This window comes from Bombus impatiens, unplaced genomic scaffold (genome assembly GCF_000188095.3).
Source record: "Bombus impatiens unplaced genomic scaffold, BIMP_2.2 scf_1079, whole genome shotgun sequence".
In the NCBI taxonomy this organism is placed as follows: domain Eukaryota; kingdom Metazoa; phylum Arthropoda; class Insecta; order Hymenoptera; family Apidae; genus Bombus; species Bombus impatiens.
The window spans coordinates 162,069-184,883 of NT_177498.1; the positions used below are offsets into that span (position 1 = coordinate 162,069).

At 33.8% G+C, this 22,815-nt stretch overlaps 4 protein-coding genes and 2 long non-coding RNA genes across 10 annotated transcripts; 2 read left to right on the forward strand and 4 right to left on the reverse strand.

Moving 5' to 3' along the window:
• LOC105681496 (cytochrome P450 4c3-like) lies at nt 1-17,175 on the forward strand. Its single transcript, XM_012391452.3, has 9 exons — nt 1-707; nt 7,896-8,093; nt 9,454-9,639; nt 13,096-13,165; nt 13,234-13,360; nt 13,697-13,933; nt 14,371-14,533; nt 14,603-14,939; nt 16,646-17,175. Coding segments are annotated over exons 1-9 (1,506 nt in total). The 5' UTR covers nt 1-520; the 3' UTR covers nt 16,647-17,175.
• LOC117152310 lies at nt 3,699-7,889 on the reverse strand. Its single transcript, XR_004462654.1, has 3 exons — nt 6,321-7,889; nt 5,078-6,228; nt 3,699-4,962 (listed from the first exon to the last, which is right to left on the reverse strand). It is a non-coding gene; the product is annotated as an uncharacterized LOC117152310 (long non-coding RNA).
• Nucleotides 10,160-12,862, reverse strand: LOC100743446. 2 transcript variants are annotated; one of them, XM_003493345.4, is made up of 5 exons: nt 12,584-12,651; nt 12,090-12,498; nt 11,639-11,861; nt 11,242-11,338; nt 10,160-10,578 (listed from the first exon to the last, which is right to left on the reverse strand). In XM_003493345.4, exons 2-5 carry the CDS (start codon nt 12,342-12,344, stop codon nt 10,398-10,400), a joined length of 756 nt encoding a protein of 251 aa, XP_003493393.1. In that variant the 5' UTR covers nt 12,345-12,498; nt 12,584-12,651; the 3' UTR covers nt 10,160-10,397. The 2 variants fall into 2 exon arrangements, with proteins under 2 accessions (XP_003493393.1, XP_033179451.1); XM_033323560.1 differs by having other exon boundaries at nt 12,090-12,862.
• LOC117152312 lies at nt 13,791-14,304 on the reverse strand. The gene is made up of 2 exons (XR_004462655.1): nt 14,072-14,304; nt 13,791-13,963 (listed from the first exon to the last, which is right to left on the reverse strand). It is a non-coding gene; the product is annotated as an uncharacterized LOC117152312 (long non-coding RNA).
• Nucleotides 14,603-19,738, reverse strand: LOC100750210 (X-ray repair cross-complementing protein 5). Of its 4 annotated transcripts, none has more exons than XM_033323558.1 (14): nt 19,503-19,737; nt 18,969-19,068; nt 18,716-18,826; nt 18,439-18,653; nt 18,210-18,338; nt 18,071-18,137; nt 17,860-17,997; nt 17,619-17,772; nt 17,398-17,537; nt 17,177-17,320; nt 16,951-17,096; nt 16,633-16,875; nt 16,376-16,535; nt 16,210-16,271 (listed from the first exon to the last, which is right to left on the reverse strand). In XM_033323558.1, exons 2-14 carry the CDS (start codon nt 18,987-18,989, stop codon nt 16,257-16,259), a joined length of 1,683 nt encoding a protein of 560 aa, XP_033179449.1. In that variant the 5' UTR covers nt 18,990-19,068; nt 19,503-19,737; the 3' UTR covers nt 16,210-16,256. The 4 variants fall into 4 exon arrangements, with proteins under 4 accessions (XP_012246867.1, XP_033179449.1, XP_033179448.1 ...); XM_033323557.1 differs by having other exon boundaries at nt 19,327-19,737; XM_012391444.3 differs by lacking the exons at nt 16,210-16,271; nt 16,376-16,535 and adding an exon at nt 14,603-14,941 and having other exon boundaries at nt 16,648-16,875; nt 19,327-19,738.
• Nucleotides 19,739-20,481: 743 nt separating this feature from the next.
• On the forward strand, nt 20,482-22,563 carry LOC100743568 (UDP-xylose and UDP-N-acetylglucosamine transporter). Its single transcript, XM_003493346.4, has 5 exons — nt 20,482-20,849; nt 21,022-21,238; nt 21,314-21,628; nt 21,879-22,030; nt 22,114-22,563. Exons 1-5 carry the CDS (start codon nt 20,773-20,775, stop codon nt 22,358-22,360), a joined length of 1,008 nt encoding a protein of 335 aa, XP_003493394.1. The 5' UTR covers nt 20,482-20,772; the 3' UTR covers nt 22,361-22,563.
• Nucleotides 22,564-22,815: the final 252 nt, after the last annotated feature.

Genomic DNA, 22,815 nt, shown 5'->3' on the forward strand with positions numbered 1-22,815 from the left:
TTTTATACACATTTTCAGTGACACACATACAAAGAAATGGGGGCTCTACCTTTGTACGTAGAGTCAGTCGACGCCTCGCATCGTACATACACATGCACGTCTCACGTGTTTGTTTCTATTGGTGGAGGAGTTAGCCACTGGCCGCCGATGTAGTAGTAGTACACAGAGCATTCAGTAGTATATAAGGGCGACTCTTTCGTACGACCACGCATAACCGACAGGGAGTCATTCCATGACACGCGTTGCACGCGACCGGGGCAGTCTCTCTTCCTCCGTTTTTTCCTCTTCGTCGTTATTCTTTCGCCGTATTGTGATTGCCGCTTAGTTCGTCAAAGTGGTTCCTAGGGGGTAGCTTGACCCTCACTCTCGCCTTCTTTGCCCCTCTTCTTTTTATCTTTTCTCCCTCTCTCAAGATTCATCATCCTTTGCACAACGATTTTCCGCATTTCTATACGAGCACGCCAGTATCTATCTTTACTATTGAGAAATCTCCTTAACAGATTCGTCGTACTCGTTTGGAATGTCTTTGTCGATGATCGCCACAGGAGGATCGTGGCTGACGTTAATGTTGTCCATGTGCTTGATGTTAATGGTTCTGCTATTGGTGGTCCGACGAGGGAAATTTCTCTATGCCCTAAGAAAAGTGCCATACCCGCCTGCTTTGCCCATCATTGGCAACGCGTATCAATTATGTTGCAGTCCGGAAGGTAAGCGATATGTTTTCTGAGACACCGTCCACTTTGGCTATTCGTAGCATAAACTGTAGACTTTCTTACAATTTCCTTCAATTTTTGCGATACGTTATTTGGTACGTTATCTACACGTGACTCGACTCTTAGCCTAACTTAATCAAACTGGGAATATTCCTATACAAGATTAATTGCAAAACCGTTTATTCGATCGTTAGTTAAAAAATTAACGTCTCGCGTAGAATGGCTAGGAGAATGTTTTTTCGAAGAGAAATCTAGCCCTCGTCTCGTCGTTCCCGCGCTACAAATATACCTTGCACATCTATAAATTTAAGAAATCAGTTTTTAGCTATAAAGTATGAAAACGCTGAATTACACGATCGATCCGCGTGTCGTTTCTTAATCCGTTGCTATACAAAGTCGAGTAATATACACGTGGCGTGAATCGTAGATTATGGTTCAAATGTGACAGACACGAATGACACTCGTGATATAGATTATCCCGAAGAAATTCGTTTTCACAATTGACCACTGTCAAATATAATATAATCTATTCCGACATTTTTCATTTGCCCCGCTAAAGCAATAAATTATTCTGTCGCAGATAGTTGGTGAAAAAATTGCGAAGCAATCGAATTAAGCGTTATGCGAGTTAACGTTTTAGGGAGTGTGATACAATTGCAGTGACCTGTTTCGATATTACAAGACCGTAGATTTCTACGAATTTGTAGAAAAATTGCAAAAATGAACGCAATAAGAAGTATATAAAATATCCAAAGTAACAGCGCATCCAATAATACTACGATACTCTCGAAAACGTAAATTTGCGTGAAACAATTCAACAGGTAGCCACGGCCCATGGGCGCTATTTTACGCAAGCGTAACTGTCGCAGTATTGCTACGTACTAATCATGTGCACGATTACCGCGTCATGATACACATTTTGGTATTCGTTACTCGTTGCGTATTTGTTCGAAATACGAAGCTCAGAAAATTCCATAATTGGCGCATTTTTGCAACAAGTAGATCGTCAGGTTGATAAATATTATATGGCGAATATATCACATTGGTAAATATTCCTCGAAAATACGAGATATCGGAGATATCCGTGAGATTCGACCACGTACGTAATTCTGCGTGCTCGCGTATTTACTTACTGTTATTTCCAAGTTTGTACAAGATTGCGATAACCTCGACATCAAAGAAATTCGCGCCATTGACCATGCAGGCAGATGCACCGATATCGAGAGCGGAGACACTAGCGGTCGGTATTTCGGTGTCGCGTAACAACAGGTAAACGCGTAATTTACACCGGTGAAAGCTAAATTGCGCGATGCTGGTGCACTACCGGTACAGTACAGTGGTGCACTTGATACTCCTGATAAATATACGGCAGATTCGATTACGTAGTTTCGTGTAACACGATGCCGAAAGGAACTGTCATCTACCGCGAACCTTATCTTCGAATAATACACTTATTTCCATAAGAGAGATTAAAAGAGAGCATCTAAATATATTTATATGCGATATCGGCAATTATCTCATTGTAAATACGTATGATTTATAGTAACAAAGTGAAGGATTTCGTAGATAATCACGTACGTTGTTTAGTATTGCTATATAATATATAATATATAATTATTAATATATAGTAAAATAGCGTAGCGAGAATGTTAACCATACGGATCTTTTTTTGATGCATCGAACGAATATAAAATATTTTATAATATCGTCAACTTCGTTTCGCGACGACACCTCTTTTTAATACCTTTTTCGCATGGTTCGATAGCAATCGAGAAATATAGACGAAATATAACGGTGCAAAGTATCGGAATCCATCGGTTCAAGAATTACGCGTTGCAACAGTTTGCGGTTAAACTTCGTTCCGGGGCGCCACTCTTTTTTTAATCTCCCGATAGTATTTGGTGAATAAGGACAAAATATAGAGCGTGTCATAACATGTGGAACCTACTCGAGGAGTGGACACGAGGCGCAGAAGCAACGAAAAAGTTTCGCGTGGACGCGTGTCCCATCCGACCTTCTTTCAAAGTTACAGACATTTTTCTGTTTCAATGGTCCGCGACAGTTTATCTTCGTACGAAGTGCTCGAAATGGCTATCCTCGGCCTGTGTCCAAACTTGCAGCCGGCGTGTTGAAGAACTTCGCAATTTTTCAAAAATTCCACAGATAATAATTTGAAACAAAGTCGGATAGCTGCTGTGCACTGCTCCAGTAGGTTCCACGTTTATAACACGCTCTGTGTAACAATTCTCAGCTTAGAAATCCATTGGCCGTAATCAATATATGAATCGATACGGCAAATAGTCCTAAACATAACAGTTTCGAGTCCGTTGATACGCCAATTTAAAAATCCCGACCGATATATCAATCGACTTGGTAAATATCATTTTGGACAACGTGTTCGGACTTCCGGTGACCGGAGAAGTAATAGCCCAATCAATACTACGACGATAATGTTCATAATGTCAACAGTGACTAACGCTATCTTATGTCACCAACGGTCTATCTCCAATGCATAAGATAGGGTAAGTTACACACGATAGAGTGGGCTAAAAGTACCAAAATTTAACGAGTCATAATTTCTCAACAAACGAACATCGACGTTTAAACCCTGCACCGCGATTCTACTCGTCGATCGCTATCAGATCGTGCGAAGAAGGTTCAAATAAAGATTTGCTACCCCAAAAGGAAGTTTAGCCTAAATGTGTTAAGATATAATCTAAAAATATTATATAAAAGCTATCTTTGCGCTTCACCTTTGCCCCTCTTCCCACAAAAAAAAATAACTAAATCGAAGATATAGAATGGAATTTTACAAAAGTTACATGGGCCTGATATATCTACATAAGATTAAAAAATAGTTTATCGTTATCAACCCTTTTATTCCAAAGTTACGAATGGGTAAATTTTCTTTCTCGATTAAACAAACGAGCATTATAACGAACATGGTATAATAACGTAATGGTTCTATCTACTCGTAAACTGGTTTCATTATCTCCAGAATTATCTAATAATTTTACACTCGATCATGAATTCCTGTTATCTATCGAATGGTACATTCGTGATATTGGTCTAAGAAGGACGCTGCATCGGTATCTTTTAAACCGCACACGTAGGCGCCAGTGATCGATAACGTTCTGCTATCTCTTTGTTGTTGAGAAAATTCAAGATTTTAATTTTAATTTGGCGCGCAAGTATAGGCAGAATTCTCCGCGGGTATTTCAGGAACTATGGGGGAAAATTTGGGGGAAACACGCGGCTGGTAACATATTCGAAAATCATGAAATAATCGTGGAAAACCAAATGGGTGGTACTGGCACGGGAAGTTGGAACTTCGAAGAAACGGTTTTTCGTATGCATCGGTCTAATAATTCATTTTTAACGCGTATCTAAAGTAGCGGTCATCGTGAATGATAAAGTTCGATGTTTGGAAAACGACTTTTAATTCGGTTGGGGAAAGGCGCTCGCGAACCAGACGTTCATCCGACGTGTACTGGCGAAACAAACAGAAAGTCACGAGAAAGAAAGAGGAAAAAAGAAAGGAGGATTTATCCACCTCTGCCCGCTGAACGCTAAAGATAAATGGTTAGCCTGTCGCGCATAACCAGACGAAGAAAAAAGCGGGTCGAGGTCGTTCGCGGCCTGAATAACGTTATGATTCTTGTATGCAATTACACGTGGCGCGAAAAAGCAAAAAGTTCTTAGCAATAACGATGATTTTAAGAAATCGTTTAACCACCGATACTCTCGTTCGAATATAAACCGTACATGATGTTGTGTAATCGACATGTACATGTATCTGTCGCGTAATTATAGTTGGTATTATATCGATACCGAATTAATTACTAAGCGAACATTATCCTAGCGTGACATAATTTGGATGAAATTCCCTAGAGATTAACAAGTACGTTCCCAATGAACGATGACACCACTAGCATACCAGAGAAAGCAAACGGTGGCGATGACTCGAATTCTCCATGATCCGAAGGAAAGCGTAAGCGTCTCGTTCGCGCCAAGGTCTACGAGAGAGTACGCTTGTTCTTTTTGTTACGAATCATTACTACTCGATGACCTCGCGTTGCATTTTTGCCGGTCAACGTCCGGTCAGTGTCAGCGTACAGTCACTTCTCTTTTGCTAGAACTGCAATACCAGTCTTTCTGGTTTGGATCTATCCTGTTCCTTCGCTTTGCAACATTCTCGGAAATATCGAATCTTTAGAGAATAGCGTATAACGACGATCGTATTGTGGCGCTGCAACAAATTTTGAATTCGGTAAAGCCGTCGAATCTTTAGAAATAGTTCGAGCAATCAACAAGACTGTTTGTAACAAAGGAAAACGATGCGCAGTTTTTTGGAATCAGCTTACTTTCTTTCTCTTTTCTTAAACTTGCCACGCTTTATCGTTCGATTGCCTGCGAACCGTTAACCGGGCACTCGAACGTCACGAGCGGTCGCCTCAGGGCCTGTTGCTACCTGATATGACGGCGACATAGGGTTAGGTTAGGGTTAGGTTAGGGTTAGGTTTGACTTTCTCTTCCTTCGAAATATGCACTCGTCGATTACTCCTTCTCTTCGCTTCGTCCATCTCGAGAAAATGCCAAGTCAGGAAATTCGAGTGTCCACACCCCCTGCCTAGCAACTGGCCTAACTTCCACCATTTTTTTGTATCGTCAGTCTGTAATGGAACTTCAACGAGTTTCTTCTACGAATCTACCTATGTCCCGTGGCTTTTTCTCAATCTGCCTTACGCTTCGAAGAAACTCGATTGTGTCGAGTTGGTCTTCGATGTAGTCGAGCGAGAGTTGTGCGAACGATCCTCCCGTACTGCACCAGACGTTGTTCTTAAGAACTTGGAACGCATCGGCAACCCGATATGTTCCTGCCGCCTGAATTGGGTCGGTCAGATACTTGGAAAACATATGGTTTCAGCAAGATGGGGCTACGCCTCATACGACGCGCGATACTATCGTAATCTTGAAAGAAATTTTTCTCAAATTGTGACAGAAAGTCATTAAATTCTCTCTCGCTCTCTTGACCTAAGCAGACTTTTTCCTTGGGAAAAGACTTTTTTTCTTACCCGGATGTGCTTTTACCAATCTTCGAGATAAATTTAACGTGTACGCGTTGCCAACTATTTGTAGCAACTAGCTACTTGTTCGCAGAGCATTCCAGGATTTTTCTGAGGTCATCGTTACATCAACATACCGCGAACCATTCACAACTGTGTCGTGTATTATCGACTGCATTGATCCTATTTTTTTTAATGCGGCTGTCAGCTGCTGTTCCTCGTAATTCGATGCCGTACATCCAGATAGGTTCTCTGATAACTTTGTAGATTAATAGTTTGTTTTCAGGATTCAGATAGGGTTGTCTTCCTGCGAGCTAATACGCGTGTCCTCTTGTTATTTTCATTTATTCTATCTTCTTTCATAAGTGGTGTCTCCCTGTTAGCCTCTTGTCCAGGTACGTTTCGTGATATTTTACCGTTTTCCACTGTGGCATATTTTTGTGGTTTCTCTAAAATTTGTAAAGCAGTGAAAATCATTTGGCCAATGTCCTATCTCGCATATACATAATTGGAAAGACTCGACTAATAAAAATATACATACATATTTATCTTATTTTAGGTAGAAATTATTTCTCAGTAAAATGATAGCGCTTCTTTTATGACACCCTGTACATACATACTATCTTATTTAAACGATTTCTATAGGTAGTTATGGATCGTTAAGGATATAGAAACTTGGAGGAAGAACGAAATAATAGAGAGAACGGCGAACATATTATAACTTTTTCCGGATCGAACGATCGTTCTCAAACGCTGTGCATCGTCTCCTTAACAAGTAGGTAATTCGCGCCACGAGGCTGAAACGAGCTTAGAGCAATGACTTGATTGGCCGCGATGATTACTGCAAAAAGTCTGTTTCTGTACGAACGATGTCTGGGGTCAACGACCGCTGCAAATCACATGGAAACATCGACGATCTTGCAAAACTACGACACTTTCGATCTCCACCTCATTTCAGATAAGAATATTTCCTTCCAGACCTTCGTGAATCTCTTCTTTGTTCTGTTACTCTGTTGTACGAACTGTCTCCTTCTTCTTTCTATATCGCAGGCCCCTTCGTTCCCACGTCTCGGTGCACTTCTCCGATCAGTGCTTCGAGGTCCCTAAAGTTTCTCTCGCATAATACACGTCTGCTATTTGACTTTGTTTTCGAGTTACAGCGAGTTTTATGTTGAAATAATCCTACAGAGGGCGGCAGGAGGAGACAGAAGGAAGCAGTTGAGCTAATGTGATTTACCTTATTTACAAGCAGAACGCAATATCTGACATTGAACCTTGTATTCTAATTCTTCGTCTCAGTATCTCACGCATAAATAAATAAATGCCAGATTATTAAATGCGAAGGTATGCAGATTTAGTTTGATAAAGGAAAAACTCGCTATAACTCGAAAACAAGGTCGGATAGTCGTACGATTATGTGAGCGAAATCCATCGCCTGAGTATTCGGGACAAAGATCAAAAACTGCATATAACTTGCAATTTCTCTGAAACTCGATATTAAAGAGTCTGATGTGAGCAAAAGTCTGTTTATCGAGTCTTCTTTAGTATTTTCCCCACTCCGTGGCTCGATTTCAATCGATCACTGAATGAATTTCACTAAAAACATAAGGAACATCCAGTGTAGCAGCGTGTGGCATTATTATATTATGCAGCGTAACTATAGTTGAAATAAAAAAAAATTACATTCGTACTTCAAGATTATATCTGCGTGTCAGAAATCTATTTAATCCTGTACAACTAGTAGTTGGCCCAAAAAAAAATTTTACGCGAGAATCTACCCCTCTCCCCAGAGGATGTGTCTATTCGACATTCCTTCGTTATTTGACGAGTCGAAGAAGCAATACGAAGCCGTCCAATATCATATAAAACATATACCTTCCCTGTTTATTTTCTGAATTGCTTTCCAATCACATTGATCAAACTTTCAACCGATAACTTATCTTTCTGCATTACATTTACAAATTACCGACCGAAATTCGGTATCAGTTCGTCGATAACAAAAAGTCGCAAGTACCTCCGATAAAAATTTCCCTAGGAAAATTAAAAAGATATTGCTCTTGTTAAAGATTTTGTTCGTCGTGTTTAGAATTAAAGAAAGGACGTTTATGTGTTACAGAAGCCTTCAAAAAGATGCTGAAATGGGGAAAAGAGTTAGGTGATATGTATTTGGTTTGGGTAGGCATGCGACCGTTTATCTTCCTCTACAAAGCAGAAGCGATACAGCCACTGCTAAGCAGTAGTGTTCACATCGATAAAAGTTTGGAGTATGGATACTTGCGACCTTGGCTTGGTTCCGGTTTGGTAACAAGCACTGGTGAGTACTAAAAGGAACCATTAATACGATCCGTAAGTTTCTATCTCGCGTCCATTTAATCCTGCTTCGCTCCTCTGGTCATTTCTCGTCCAATCGTATTTTGCTAATGTCAAAAAATATTTTCAATTTAGACTCAAGAAAAATTGGTCGAAAGACCAGGCCAGATAATAATTAGCGATTCAACTGTCGAAAAAACAGTATTCCGCATCTAGTCGAGTACCATAGCACGTTAAACTTTTGCAAGAATGAAAAAACTCGCACATGTCGAACCTACCCACGCCCAAAGGTTCACGCGAAGAAGAAACGATACGATCGAAAGCGATGAAAAAAAGTTCTACAGGTAGATCGAATCAGCCCGATCTACTTGGCCGGCCACTAATTTCTGGAGGCTACATTTAACCGTTGCATGCCAGCATTTTTTCGGTTGAGAAATTTCAGCAGATTGCCAGCCAGACAACCAGTAGCAAAAATTTGTGTGACGAACGAACTCGAGTCGAGTTCTTTATAACGTTCTACTGTCTGAATATTTTTTATATTCTACGGTACCTCGAACAAAATATTCCTCGGAATTTTTAACCTGCACTCAAAGCGAAATTGCGTGAACGCGAAGAATTGATTAGGTCGAAGAAACGTTGAATGACATAACAGCTCTTTTTTAATCAAATTCGTGTTTTCAAACTCACAAAAATGAATTAAGAATTTAGATTCCGAGAATAGAATTTTATCTTGTGATCAATTAAAAAAAAATCGATTAAATATGCACGTATGAAAACTTTGTGCACTAAAACGATAATATCGCAGTCCACGATGTACGGTCGGTAAGGAAGTAATTCTTGAAGAAAAACATCGATGTTTTACAATGGCTAGCAAGGTCAACTGACCTAAATATAATAGAAAATTATTGGGATATGCTCGCAAGAAGACTTTACAAAAATGGACGGCAATTTCAGAATATAAATAATTTGAAGAACTGCATTGTCCACAAATGAGAAAAAATAGGTCAAAATGAAATCGAAATACTATTTAAATCGTTACAAATCAGAATGATAGCAAAATCAAAATGATAGAAAATTCTTACCATATTTGTAAAAAAATATTTGTTTCCGCCTCAAAACTATAAAAAGCTAAGTTAACTTGTTAAGTTAATGAAATATATCTCTGTATTTTTGTTTGTTATTCAATAAAATTTTCCAGATTTATGCTACCTGCTATCTTTTTGTCCGGGAGTACACCATTAACCATTTTCTCATTATGACTCTTAATTTAAACCCCTTTGATTCATTTCTTTAACCTTTCACAAGAATAACCGAGAGAAAAAGAATGAAAAATTAAACGTAATAAATCGTCCACCATGTTCTAGGTGAGAAATGGCATTTTCGCAGGAAATTGCTAACACCAACCTTCCACAGTGGTCTTCTGGAAGTATACTTGAAGACGGCAATCAGAGAAGCCCAAATATTAATCTCGTGCCTAAGTCAGGAAGTCGATAAACCAGAATTCGACATTGTTCCTTATGCCAAACGAGCGACGTTGGATATAATATGCGGTAAGACTACTCAATATTGCGTATCGTCGCTCTAGTTCTTGACTATGAAAATTGACTTTAAAGTTTATGGGAGTACATTTCATAATACATACAATACCGTGAATAATTATAAACTCAACCTCATTTTTTGATTTTTCATAATATCAAAACAAAAATTAGCAAAATCGTATATGTATAATTCCATATTATAATATAAATATAAATATTATCTTTCTGTCATATAACATCTCCTGATATCCTCTAGCGTTCAATTTACTCTTTACAAAAACAATTTTACTTAACATATCCAGACGTGATATGTGATTTCACGGAAACATTGAAGGAATAATGCAGAAAATGTGTTTGAGTCTATAATTATTCACAGCACTGTATATATATCAAGCGCGATATTTTCAAATAGAGCGAAGGAGAAACGCAAATCGATTGTGCGTATTGTCGCATGATCACGGATCTGCATTCCAAAGTGCATATGATGCAATCAGTATTGATCGCCATCACGGATGGCTATTTCCACCGGTAATTTTTCATAGCGATCGAATAATTATTCGTACAAAACATACTATACAAAATTTATAGAGTTATTCCTAGAATAAATTAGTTTGTAAATTTCGCTGATTTAACAACGCTTATTATCATGTATAAGTAGACATTAAAATATTACATACGGGTGGAAAATTCATTACGCACAATTAGAAACAGCGACTGTGTTATGAAACTGCGAACGACAGTGAGAAAACACGACGCTTCGTTCTCGGTAGTCAGGAATGTCGACGAGTTTTCTTATCATCCTTCAATTTCAAGCCAACCATGATAATGGTCCTGTCAGAGTTTGAAGTTTTCAATTGTCTCTTCTTGCTCCTCATTTTTCGATCATTCTTATGACGAAGCAACGCAGTGTATTTATGATCCAACTTCTTTTTACCGCGCCTTACGTAACTTCTGTAATAACAAGATTTATTTTTACATCAGATACGCAACGTGAATAATTCAGTTAACTTATACGCCTCCCTTACACGCAATCATTTGAATTAACTACGTTATTTTTAGAATTGTATGTATTGTTTCAAAGCGCAAGACTAATCACGACTTTTTAATCATACGTCGGAAAAGAAAAAAGTAAATACCTACAGCAAACATTGTTTACTTCCAAATAAATTATTAGAAAACGTAAATGTATATGTGTCATTTTATTCAACTCTTCCTTATCAAGGGAAGTATACTATTTACTAATATAAAAAAGAGCCCAATGCATCATAAAATAGTAAAGAAGAATTTTGTAGCTTCTGCTAAAAGCAGATAAAATAGTTTGTAATGCCTTACGGTGACTACCCTGCATAGTAATACTGTACTTTTTTAATGAATAAGTATGGTTTTGTCCTCCTCTTCATACTACTCATTAATATTCATATATGACATTATTTTATTACTGCCAGGTAATTAAGAAAGACTTATCGCTATTTTTATGGACATAAAGAAAGATGCAAAAAATGCGGAGGAAAAGCCGCTAGATTCATAATAATTGCGCTTATACGCGTTATTTATTATTTATCAAAGATGGTAATACTATACGAAAAAATTAGAAAATTTCAGTTTCGTTATTACCGTGACTTTTCATTATGCAATTTTGATTTTCTTTTGCTCGACACTTTCGATCTCCGCTTCTTTTTTGGTTTCGATAATTCAATTATACGCTGAGTGGCTAGCAAAAAAATTCAAATTACCAGTTATTTAACAATAAACGTATCTCACAGTAGCAAATTGAACGATTAGAATCGAATAGTGAATTTAATAACCTGTCTAACTTAAGTCAACCGTTATTATCATTAATTTGGTACAGTTATTTCATCGGCAAAAATGTCCCAAACTACCAGAAATAACAGGAAGCAATCAGAGTTTTTAAAGAGCAACACGAAAGCGATACAAAACGGCGGAAACAATAAGCTTGTAATTCGTTAAAAATTATATCGACGAGAAGCGCGTTAAAGAAAAGGATACCAACCGACGGCCGTGAGAGCACCAGGCGCGACGTATCCAATTGGTTTAGGGGGATACTGATAAGGAATCCGTGGCTTAGAAAGCTCAATAATACGTGACGATGCTTTCGGAATCTGTACTGAATTCGGCCGTGTCTGAGTCAGCTTTTCTTCAATGGTTCGAACGCGTGGTTGGGCTAACTGATTAGTGCGATCTGTTATTTCGTATAGAAGTGCCGATGCTTTTACCTGATGCAGAAAAGGAATCGACATAAAAGTAGATCGACGCTTCGCGATGGTTCAAGTAATAGGAGTTCGGCTAAAGTTCGGTTAATCAGGCGTTACTAAAATTTCTTTAGTGGAAAATGAAATTCATATAAGCGGTGTCTCGCTATGAATCATATTTTTCAATGTAGATATGGTTTTAGATGTCATGATCGATCGTTTATGATGTCGTGATCGAAGTCGTACACCTACGTGACTAGATTCCAAGACGATGTCATTGTAGGCCTTAGTCGTCTTCGATTTTGCAATTTTCGATGAAACATTCAACGCATTGCGTTTCGCTGTCTGTTTCCGAGAAATGTCTTCAGGCAGATGATCGGACGCCGAAACTGACTTGTCATTGTTCGGCTTTTCTTGTGATTTTGTGAATTTGCTCACGAATGTCTTGCTAAAGCAACTAAACGATTCGTCCGATCCCCAGTGACGAGTAGTGAGCAACATAGCCATTTCCTCTTGATAACATGTGTATGACACTTAAAAAATTTTGTACATCGTAAAAAACTTCCGTTTTTATTTATCGATTCTTCTCCTCGTGTGGCATCTTATGCACAGGGCATCTTTCAAACAACGAAGAATCAAACGTTTCCATTGCCTCCTTCAACTATAATCGAATTTTGTTAACCTTGATTCGTCTCTTGTATCAATTTGATACCATACGATAAATATAAAAAAGTAATATACTCTACATATCTCTGTACTACGTGTAAACTATACGAATGATCATACAGGAAGCATAAATATTTTATCTTCCAGTTACTTTTGTCTTTTACCATTGTAACACACAAGTTGAAGTTAACTAGATTAGAATAATTTCATCAATTTAAACAATAGGCTTTTACTGCGCTCTTTCTTATTGTTAGACAGGTTGGTATACTGGGAATCAATTTAAACAAATCTCCATTCACGACTATGGTCACCTTAGTCAAAGGGATGAATTGTGAAAAACTTCGCGAAGCTTCGATAGTCTACGCGCGGTGCTCTCGATTCTTACCAATTAGTCTGAATCCCTACATTACGTACTTTGTTCCGTGCAACCAGCATCGTACAACTAATTCTCACGAATGATCTTAAACGTAATATCCGCCCTAACTCCGAATGTTTGTACAAACAAATTGTAAATTACCCCGAGAAAAATATAAAAAAAAGAAACAAAAATATTTAGGAAAATTTTTTACATCTTTGTTTTCTAACATTACAGATAGTTCCATGGGATGTAACATTAATGCGCAAAAAAATTTTGAAAACGAATATGTGCTGGCTGTGAACACGTAAGAGTATTTTCTACTAAATGCACATTAGAGCAAATGTCAAGTATTTATACATATACCTCTTCCAGATTAGCTTCCATCTCGCAAAGAAGATTTCTAAATGTGTGGATGGCTTTTGACCCGATCTTTAAGCTAACAAACTGGGGTAAAGAGTACGATCGGGCACTTCGTGTTACTCATGGATTCATTAACAAAGTAAATACATATAATTTTTCCTTCTACTTTTCTCTTGGCTCTTTCTAGCCATTATCTGCTTGATCCACACATATGAGGATTAAATTGAACTTCGAAAAATTAGTTTCACTAGCAATACGACGACAATTTTAGAAATCAATAATTTTGCGTCCCCTAAAGTAATGTACTCCTGAAAAATACTAATCTCTGTACGATATTTATATCACTATCGTTTATGAAATTTCTCTTACTCGGAAAATTCGACAAGACCTTTACCATCCATAATATAAACGCACAGTAGAAAATAACTTGTTAATTAACTTAACTTTATCTAAATTTTAAATCCAATATGCTTAGATAATCGCGGAAAGAAAAGCCGAGTGGAAAGCCAAAAAGAACGAGAATTGCCATGAACGGTCTCATAAACGTCAAGCTCTGTTAGACTTATTGCTGGAATTATCGAAAGATGGAGAAGTACTTAGTGACGTTGATATCCGTGATGAGGTGAATACGTTTATGTTCGCGGGTCACGATACCACTGCGACCAGCATATCCTGGTTCCTGTATGCATTAGGAAGACATCCTCAGTACCAGGTAATTTTACACCGCATACTTCTACATGTCCTGCAACCGATGATACGATTAGAGAAGAGATGGTTTTACATGATAAAACAAGTTGACAATATAGAGCAAAACTTTTTCACATATGGCTTACCAAGAAAATTACTTTACATATTTATTGATTTCGTTGTAGATTAATAATCTCTACTTATGTATATGTTTGTTGTACTAAATAATGAAAACACTTGGATGGATAAATTTAATACGTATATCGAAATTATGTATTGTTATATATAATTGGTTTTCAATAAAGTGTGTAAAATGCTCACGACAATTTCTAAATAACGAAATTTACAATGTATAAATATCTTGTTTTTCTCTATATTTTCCCGATGTGTAATATATATAAATATAATTAAATGTTCCCTAATTATTAAATTGCTATGTACCTTTGTCACCTCTCACTATAGGAAAAAATTCTTGAAGAATACTACGAGGTAGCAAAAGCGGAAAAATTATCTCTAGACATACTAAGCAAATTAACGTGGTTAGAAGCGTGCATAAAAGAATCTTGGAGAATTTACCCAGTAGCACCACTCATCGCAAGACAAATTTATCACCCTATTACTATTTGTAAGTATAAATGTACACAAAAATATGTTTTCAGTGATAGAAAATTTGAATAAAGTAATTCGTTTCTAGTGGGACATGAAATTCCAGTAGGATCGACGGTTCTGGTAAATTCGTTCCTTCTTCATCGGGATACTCGATACTTTCCAGAGCCAGATACTTATCGACCAGAACGATTTCTTCCCAATGGACCAAAATATCCTTCTTATGCTTTCATTCCCTTCAGTGCTGGCTCTCGTAATTGTATAGGGTGGAAATATGCCACGATGATCGTCAAAGTTCTTATTTTGCATATATTGCAAAATTTCCAAGTCAAGTCCTTAGATACAGAGGATCAACTTCGTTTCACCAGTGAATTGGTATTACACAATGCTAATGGACTTCGTTTAAAAATTACACCACGAAAATAGGGAAGTCTTGTTTAATTTTATTGCAGCAATATATACGACTGAGTGAAATGAAAAGATCGAAATAATATATATATATATTATTATAGTGAAATGGAAAGATCGAAATAATATATAATAATTATATATTATTTCGATCTTTTCATTTCACTATAATGATATATATATATATATATATATACATACTTTGAACTGTAAGCAAAAGGCTGATTTTTTCTGCATATCAATGTTAGAGAGACCATATTTTGTGATAACAATAATGATGTTAATTTATGTTATATTCTTATGTTTATCACGACAGTCATTCGTATTTATTTAAGAGCAAAAAAATATCATAAGAAATTAGTTTGATAGAATTTGTATAATGATCAGTAGGAAATATCTATCTGTAAATTACATAAACATTAAGCATTGACTGTATATTGTACAAATCGTATTACATTGTTGTGGAGCTTAAGAGTCATAATAATCAAAGTTTTTGTATTCCTTTTATACAATTATTTTATGTCTTTCAGATGTTGCCACGTTAAGTTATTACAATTGTATCTCTAATTTTATATGTTAACAGCCATTTGCGTAACTGATAAAAATTTTGTTATTAGTAAGTAGGTTTCTCGCTGCAATTATATCTATTTTGAAGTTCTAACTCGTTGAGAAGGACTTGTGTAATATATGTATGTAAGGCTACTTTAAGTTTAGTCGATGTTTATCTATAATGGCAAAGGATGCAAAATGCTAGGACATTGTATTAGTGCACTGACTAATGACTAGGAAACTGTTGGTTATCTCGAAAGTGATATTAAATTTCGTGTATATTTTCTTATTAGATAGCTATAATACTTCGTTATTAAGTACTTTGCAATTATAATTATAATCATAATTATAAAAGCATAATTGTAATATTGTGATATTTTATAATATCTTTAGTTTATAAGATGAAAATATGATAGGATATTATACATTTTTATTTAATAAATAAAGCACCATGTGTAACGACAAAAAATTTTGATTCCTTACAGTGCAATAGCCAAACTATAGATAACATTATCAAGTAGTAAGTTCTCGTTTAAAATTATTGTTCCATACCTATGTCCATAATTAGTCCATGTTCGATGTTCATTGAATCGACATTCTATAATCCGGCTCTTGACAGATGTTTTAGCAACGAACACCAGCAACGTATCCTATTAAGAAAATAGAATATACGTGTAATATTTCACACACTGTTAATTATTCCAAGATATTTTCTTAGATTTCCTTTCAGACATTCTTAAAATATCATAAAAATCCATCATAAATCATTTAGCAAGTTGTAGAAGTTATATGTTAGCAGCCTAAAATAAAAATGGAATACATTAGATAAACATTCAAATATGTACGTATACATACATATATATATTTTATACACAGTAACATATGTTTTTATTTCTTGTTATACCAATTCATCAAGATCAATATCTGAGATATCCAGAGAAAAAACTGATTCCTTATACAAATTAGTTTCAACATCAGCTATATCCTCTGTTTTATTAGACTCTTTGGTATCGATATCGATATCCTCATTGACCTGCATATTATCTTGCTGCTTCGTCTCACTTCTAAATAAAATATATCATTTAAAATATATTACTATATTTTTATTGCTGCAAACAATGAAAGCTTTAATATATGTGTAGATAATGCTTATATATATACTTCTCTTTTTTTGGGTTTATACTCTCTAATCGAAATAGCTCCGCAATTTTCTGCAGATGGCATTTACTTCTTTTTTTTATCGATGGTATTTCAAAAATTTCTTTTAAATAATTTTCCACAGGCGGTAATGGTTTATCTGGATTAATAGCACGATACGATAACATATCCCATCTATGTTGTACACCAGGATTTGGCATGCATCCTGGTAAAAAACACTGACACCCATCGATCTGACTATCATTTCTGTTTAATGTAATGTAAATGTGTAATCATATAGAAGATGGTTAATTATATACACCAAAATGCTAGTATCCTTACTCTGTATCCGTTAACATCAGAGAATCTATTAAACTATCTATAGCTTCATTTTGTGGAGTATTTAACTGTTTAATTGTGGACTTCATGGATCTTGTTTCCATGATCCTTCGATCTTCTGCAAATGCTAATTGTATTTCTATCAAGCACTGTATACAAATATAAACAACACGTTAAACAATATATCAGAAGATAATATAATATAATAAAAACACATATTTTACAATACCCATGGTTCATCAGGAATATCAATACAAGGAAACAATGCAACCATTCTAGGCACGCTACCTTTTTTATAAATTTTTCTCACAATAGCAACTGAATTTGTTTGATGCATTGCTTGCACTAAACTATAAAACGGTTTCACTACATTCTAAAAAATCAAGATAGATATGTAGCTTAATTCGATATAAGTAAAATAAGTATAATAAGTAAAATATTAAGACATACATTTGCATTACTATTGGGTAAAATAACAGAACTGGAACTTTTGTAAAAATACTCCAAATCAACATTATTTCTGTCTGTAAACCCGTAAATTCGATAACTTCTTTCAGTGTCTTTATGTCTCATATTCCTCTCTAAACCCTCTACATTTACAATAAAATAATATACTAATGATAATATACTGATTATAATACTTATAGTAATAAAAATAAATTAATATATACCAGGTACTGAAATAAAAACTCCTCCATATTTGTATCCCTTTTGAATGTTATCTGCTGTATAAGGAACCCTCTGTCTATCTAAGTATTTTGTTTCTGATCGGAGCTTTTGATTACCTTTGGCTTTTTTCCATGGTGGAAATCTTGTTGTTCTTATCTAATAGAAACAGCAATATTAAACTACAACAGTCATAATATAACATAATACACATAAATAATGTCTTGCTCCACAATTTCTCCTTACCTTAGCATAAGAAACAACTGGTATTTTTTTATCAAGTAACTCTAAGCTATAATAAGATGGAAATGGTTTTAATGGTATTGGTGTATAAAATTTCATATCTGATATGGCATTATCAAACGTTATATGGTGACCATTAATCTAGTAAATAAAATAGATTAAATAATGATCCACAGTAACATATTATAAAAATAGATAGTTTAACAGATAAAACCTTTTCATTGACATCATTAAGAAGGTTTTCACTGAGTGTAGGAGTAGGTGATGTAGTTGATTCTGATCTGAAAATAATAAAATTATAAAATTAAATTATATAAAATAATTTATATAACAAAATTAAAATAGATGTTTACAGTGTGATTAATATAATTTTGTTTGTTGAAAGCTGATCTGCAATTTTGTCTGCTTGAAATTGTGAAATAATATCTGGATCTTCGTTAAAATCAGACATCAAAACGATTTTCCTCGTAGAAGGAAGAAAACTAAAATAAGAAATATATTGTAATTGATATTATAATACAAATTGGAATATTTCCATTTTTACTACTTCCACGGGTACAATCATAATATATTTAAACATACGTGTTTTCTTTCATAAATAATACTGCAGCCTCAAGTGCTTCAATCCAATTAGAACAATGGTTTGTACCTTTTAAAGCCATACATTTTTTTACAAGATCCCATTTTGGAATCTGAAAATCTGTAAATTCTTCTACATATTCTGTACCCAAACGATTTTTTGTAACATCGGAACCCATTAACATTATTGCAACTTCATCTTTTGGTGTGAAGAAAATCTAAAAAATACCAAATATTAATAATTGAAAATAAATAACATTAAGTTAAAATTTTATAATACCATTTTCTGAATTTTTCGCTTGGCAATATGTTTTGCTTTCTCCAATAAGGAATGATTATTTTCTATATTTGGATTTGTTATTCCAATATTTATTAATAGTACTAATGATTCCTGAAAATAACATTAACATGTTTCTTGTATTATATTATGTGAATGGCTCAATTATATTGATATTCGACCATAAGTTTAAAAATGCATAAATTTAAAAGAAATGAATTAATAAAATATATTTTTAAAGGTGATAAAATATAACCTTTCGTGCTTTCGGTGGCATTTTACACAATTGGAATTAATATATGCTGGAATTAATATATAATATATGCTGCTCTCAACAATATTTGTGTTTAAAAATCCTAAAAAGGAAAAAAATTATAGTTAATTACAAAATGAAGATTAATTACTATTCGGGGAAAAAATGTTCTAATCACTGTTGCGGAAAAAGGACGTATATTTTTAACAACTATTGTGGAAACATATAAATTATCTTGATAAGAAATTTCTTTTATGCGTTATATCATATTAGAAAACTTGAACCAATTAATTGTATACAATAAAATCTATATTTTAGTTTCGATATCTTTAATAGCTGGACAAAACAAAATAAGTCAGACCTGTTAGTCTTTAGCAGTGTCGAAAGCACTTATAATATTTAATGGTGATTAAAATGCTGATACAAAATGGCGATTAATAAATGATTAAATAAAATGCAAATATGTAAAAGTGTAGAAATGATGATAACGTCGAGATAAAAGTACTATATAGTAATGATGGGATAAAGTAACGATACTCGTTTCACAAATTTCAACAGTAAAATGTCATCCCGCGCTATGCGACTTTTGTAAATTGCGAGTGGTGGGGACTTTGCAATATTTTACACCAATAGGAATGCTCGATTTGACTTTACAATATTTTGCACCAATAAGAGCGTCTATTTCTACATATGAGCGCGCGCTAATTTAGTTCATCCAAATACTTAAATTGGTAAGATTGATGAATAGAAAATATATTTAAGGCAATGTTCATTAACAATTATGAATAAAATTATGTTCTTAATGAAATGTTTTTATATTTTATACGCGTATAGCTGCTATTATTCAATAAAATATGGTATTGGTAAAAATACGATTACGATATATTATTTCATTATTCGTACTGTTATTAATAAATATATTTCAATAATTCAAAAATATTCACAAATAGAAAAAGATGGAAAAATGTCCTATCCTATCTTTTAAGAGTCTCTGTTAAGAACAAATGTCATTCTTTAAAAACTAGTAATTAACAATTTAAACTAATTATAGTTAAACATCATACTTATAAATAGATAATATAACACACACAATATTATACATTAATATATTTCTATAATAATTATTTCGCTCTTTATGCTAGCTTCAAATATCAGTTTTTTATACAGTCTCTGTGTTCTGTTTTTACAGTCTTTTTCAACATGATTTTTATTTAACACAGTTTAGAAAAAGCGGCCGATTCTCTTTTTAACTTTTGAATCCTTTCGAATTTATATTTTTGAATTTCAACCTTCGGATTTCAATACCTTAATATTGTCTATACCTAAGAAGAGCTTTGGTAATGCAACAAGAGTTGTCGTCACTATATTCCAGTAGAAAACAATTTTATTTATTAAAAAAAATGAAATAAAATTTCTTGCTGTACATAGATTTGAACATTTATTGCGTAAGACGTATCTTATATAAGATACATAACTTACATTAGGCTATTAAGTTATAGTATGTATGGAGACTGTTAGAGGCTACAGTCGCATTAGTTGTATACGACCATGAAATAAATAAAGTCCTTCATATATACTGACAGTGCATTCTTTATTTTCTTCTATATATATAGAGAAAATTATGTGACGTTTAAATGATACGCGAGATTATTATGTATCGTGACTTACTGATAACTCAACCAGTTATTAGACAACACGTTTCACATAATTTTGTGGTAGAATAGTAATACTTCTGATAATACGAAGGAGCGCCCTATCGCCTCATGGTTTTAGGTTAAACCCTGTGATATTTATTAAACAATAAAATATGCGTGCAACTATTGCGATATTGTGCGTGTTCCTCGGTTGTTGTAGCAACGTCGTTTTCCTGGAACTTCTTGTTAAGTTAGTATTGCATTTTGTTTTTCAGATATATTCTATACATTATCTTTATATACTACTCTCAAAGTTATTAACATAACAACCTGCATCTTTTATAACGATATAACTTAGAATTGTGAAATACTAAATCAAACATTACCTATTATCGACAAAATAAAAATAATTATTTTTTCAGGGATGATCCAGGCAGTGGAAATCTTATTACATTTGCACAGTTCCTTTTTATATCGATAGAAGGATTTTTATTTACTTCAAAATGTGGGACTATAAAACCCAATATAGGAATAAAAGATTACTTTATATTAGTAACAATGTTTTTTGTTGCAAATGTTTGTAATAATTATGCATTTGATTTTAATATACCCATGCCATTACATATGATATTCAGAGCTGTAAGTATTTAAATATGAAGTATATTACAAAATTTGAATTCCCAAATAATTATTGTTTATATTCAATAATTTTAGGGTTCTCTAATAGCTAATATGATTATGGGTATCATTATTTTAAAGAAGAGATATGTTTTTAGTAAATATTTGTCAGTATTTATGATAACTCTTGGAATTGCTATTTGTACTATTGTTAGCGGCAAAGAAATTAAATCTTTGCAAGCCAAGAATGTAGAACAAGTACCTACAACACCATGGGATGATTTGTTTTGGTGGATATTAGGTATATCATTATTGACAATTGCACTATTTGTATCTGCAAGAATGGGTATCTATCAAGAAGTATTGCATAAAAAGTATGGAAAAAATCCAAGAGAAGCTTTATATTACACGGTATAATTTTCTATCTCATTTACAAATTTATAGAATATGTTCAGTTTAAATATACATACACCATTATGTCTGTAAACATTAAAAATATGGAAAAGGTCTTCATATTAGAATTGTTTCATTTAATAGAGAAACTTGATTAATTTGGATTCTCTTCAAAAGCGTTTATATAGAGTGTATACATTTAAACTGAATATAATATGTAGTAAATAATATAAATTATATATATATATAATTAAATATCTGATTTCAGCATTTGCTACCTTTACCATTTTTTTTAACATTGGCTCCTAATATCTGGGATCATTTTATGTATGCTCTAGCATCAGATCCAATAAAGATATCAATTATTAATCTACAAATGCCAAAATTAATTCTATATCTTATGGGAAATGTTCTCACACAGTATCCTTTCACTAATATTTAGATATGTGATTAATATACACAATCAAATTTTAATAATTTATAATCCTTAACAATAATCTTAGATATGTGTGCATTAGTTCCGTTTTTACATTAACAGCAGAATGTACATCACTCACAGTGACTTTAGTCATAACATTACGAAAATTTTTATCTCTAATCTTTTCTATAATATATTTTAAAAATCCTTTCACACTGTACCACTGGATTGGTACAATTTTAGTCTTTCTAGGAACAGTAATATTTACAGAATTATTACCGAAAATTACAGAAAGTCTGCGATCTACGGAAAAGATTAAAAAAGCCCAATAATAAATAAAATTGTTAGATATTGTTATATGTTGTTTGATGTAACTGTACAAAGCAAAGCAAACATGGTAGATGATATAATAACGAATAAAATGCCTTATGAATGAATGTAATAATTGTAACAATAAGAAAACAGAAAAAGGATCATTTTTGTTTTTTTCAAGTTACATCTATTAGAACTAAGAAATAAAGACGATTTTTCTCTATTTTCTTGTGAAATCTATTTGTCTATAACGTATATCATGGAAAACATAATAAGTACATACATTATTTTCCCCTAATTGCGTATTTTTATTTTACATAAACAAAATTTTTTATGAATAAACAATTTATATGGATATCTAGATAATCTTATCTATTTTATCTTAGATATCTTATCTAGATAAGATTTATGTAGATAAACATATATATATATATATATATTAAAGAACTATTTATATATATATATATTAAAGAAC

Coding starts and splice junctions, on each gene's coding strand:
- LOC105681496 (XM_012391452.3), top strand. CDS start 521: ATGTCTTTGTCGATGATCGCCACAGGAGGATCGTGGCTGACGTTAATG. Junction 708..7,895: donor ATTATGTTGCAGTCCGGAAG/GTAAGCGATATG, acceptor TATGTGTTACAG/AAGCCTTCAAAAAGATGCTG. Junction 13,934..14,370: donor GAAGACATCCTCAGTACCAG/GTAATTTTACAC, acceptor CTCTCACTATAG/GAAAAAATTCTTGAAGAATA.
- LOC100743446 (XM_033323560.1), bottom strand. CDS start 12,344: ATGGCTATGTTGCTCACTACTCGTCACTGGGGATCGGACGAATCGTTT. Junction 11,862..12,089: donor TCGTCTTGGAATCTAGTCAC/GTAGGTGTACGA, acceptor TTTCTGCATCAG/GTAAAAGCATCGGCACTTCT. Junction 11,339..11,638: donor TGGTGCTCTCACGGCCGTCG/GTTGGTATCCTT, acceptor TTTTTTTGCTAG/CCACTCAGCGTATAATTGAA.
- LOC100750210 (XM_033323558.1), bottom strand. CDS start 18,989: ATGCCACCGAAAGCACGAAAG. Junction 17,998..18,070: donor TTAATGATGTCAATGAAAAG/GTTTTATCTGTT, acceptor TTTATTTACTAG/ATTAATGGTCACCATATAAC. Junction 17,097..17,176: donor ATATTCCTGATGAACCATGG/GTATTGTAAAAT, acceptor ATTTGTATACAG/TGCTTGATAGAAATACAATT.
- LOC100743568 (XM_003493346.4), top strand. CDS start 20,773: ATGCGTGCAACTATTGCGATATTGTGCGTGTTCCTCGGTTGTTGTAGC. Junction 20,850..21,021: donor TTCCTGGAACTTCTTGTTAA/GTTAGTATTGCA, acceptor TTATTTTTTCAG/GGATGATCCAGGCAGTGGAA. Junction 21,239..21,313: donor TACATATGATATTCAGAGCT/GTAAGTATTTAA, acceptor CAATAATTTTAG/GGTTCTCTAATAGCTAATAT.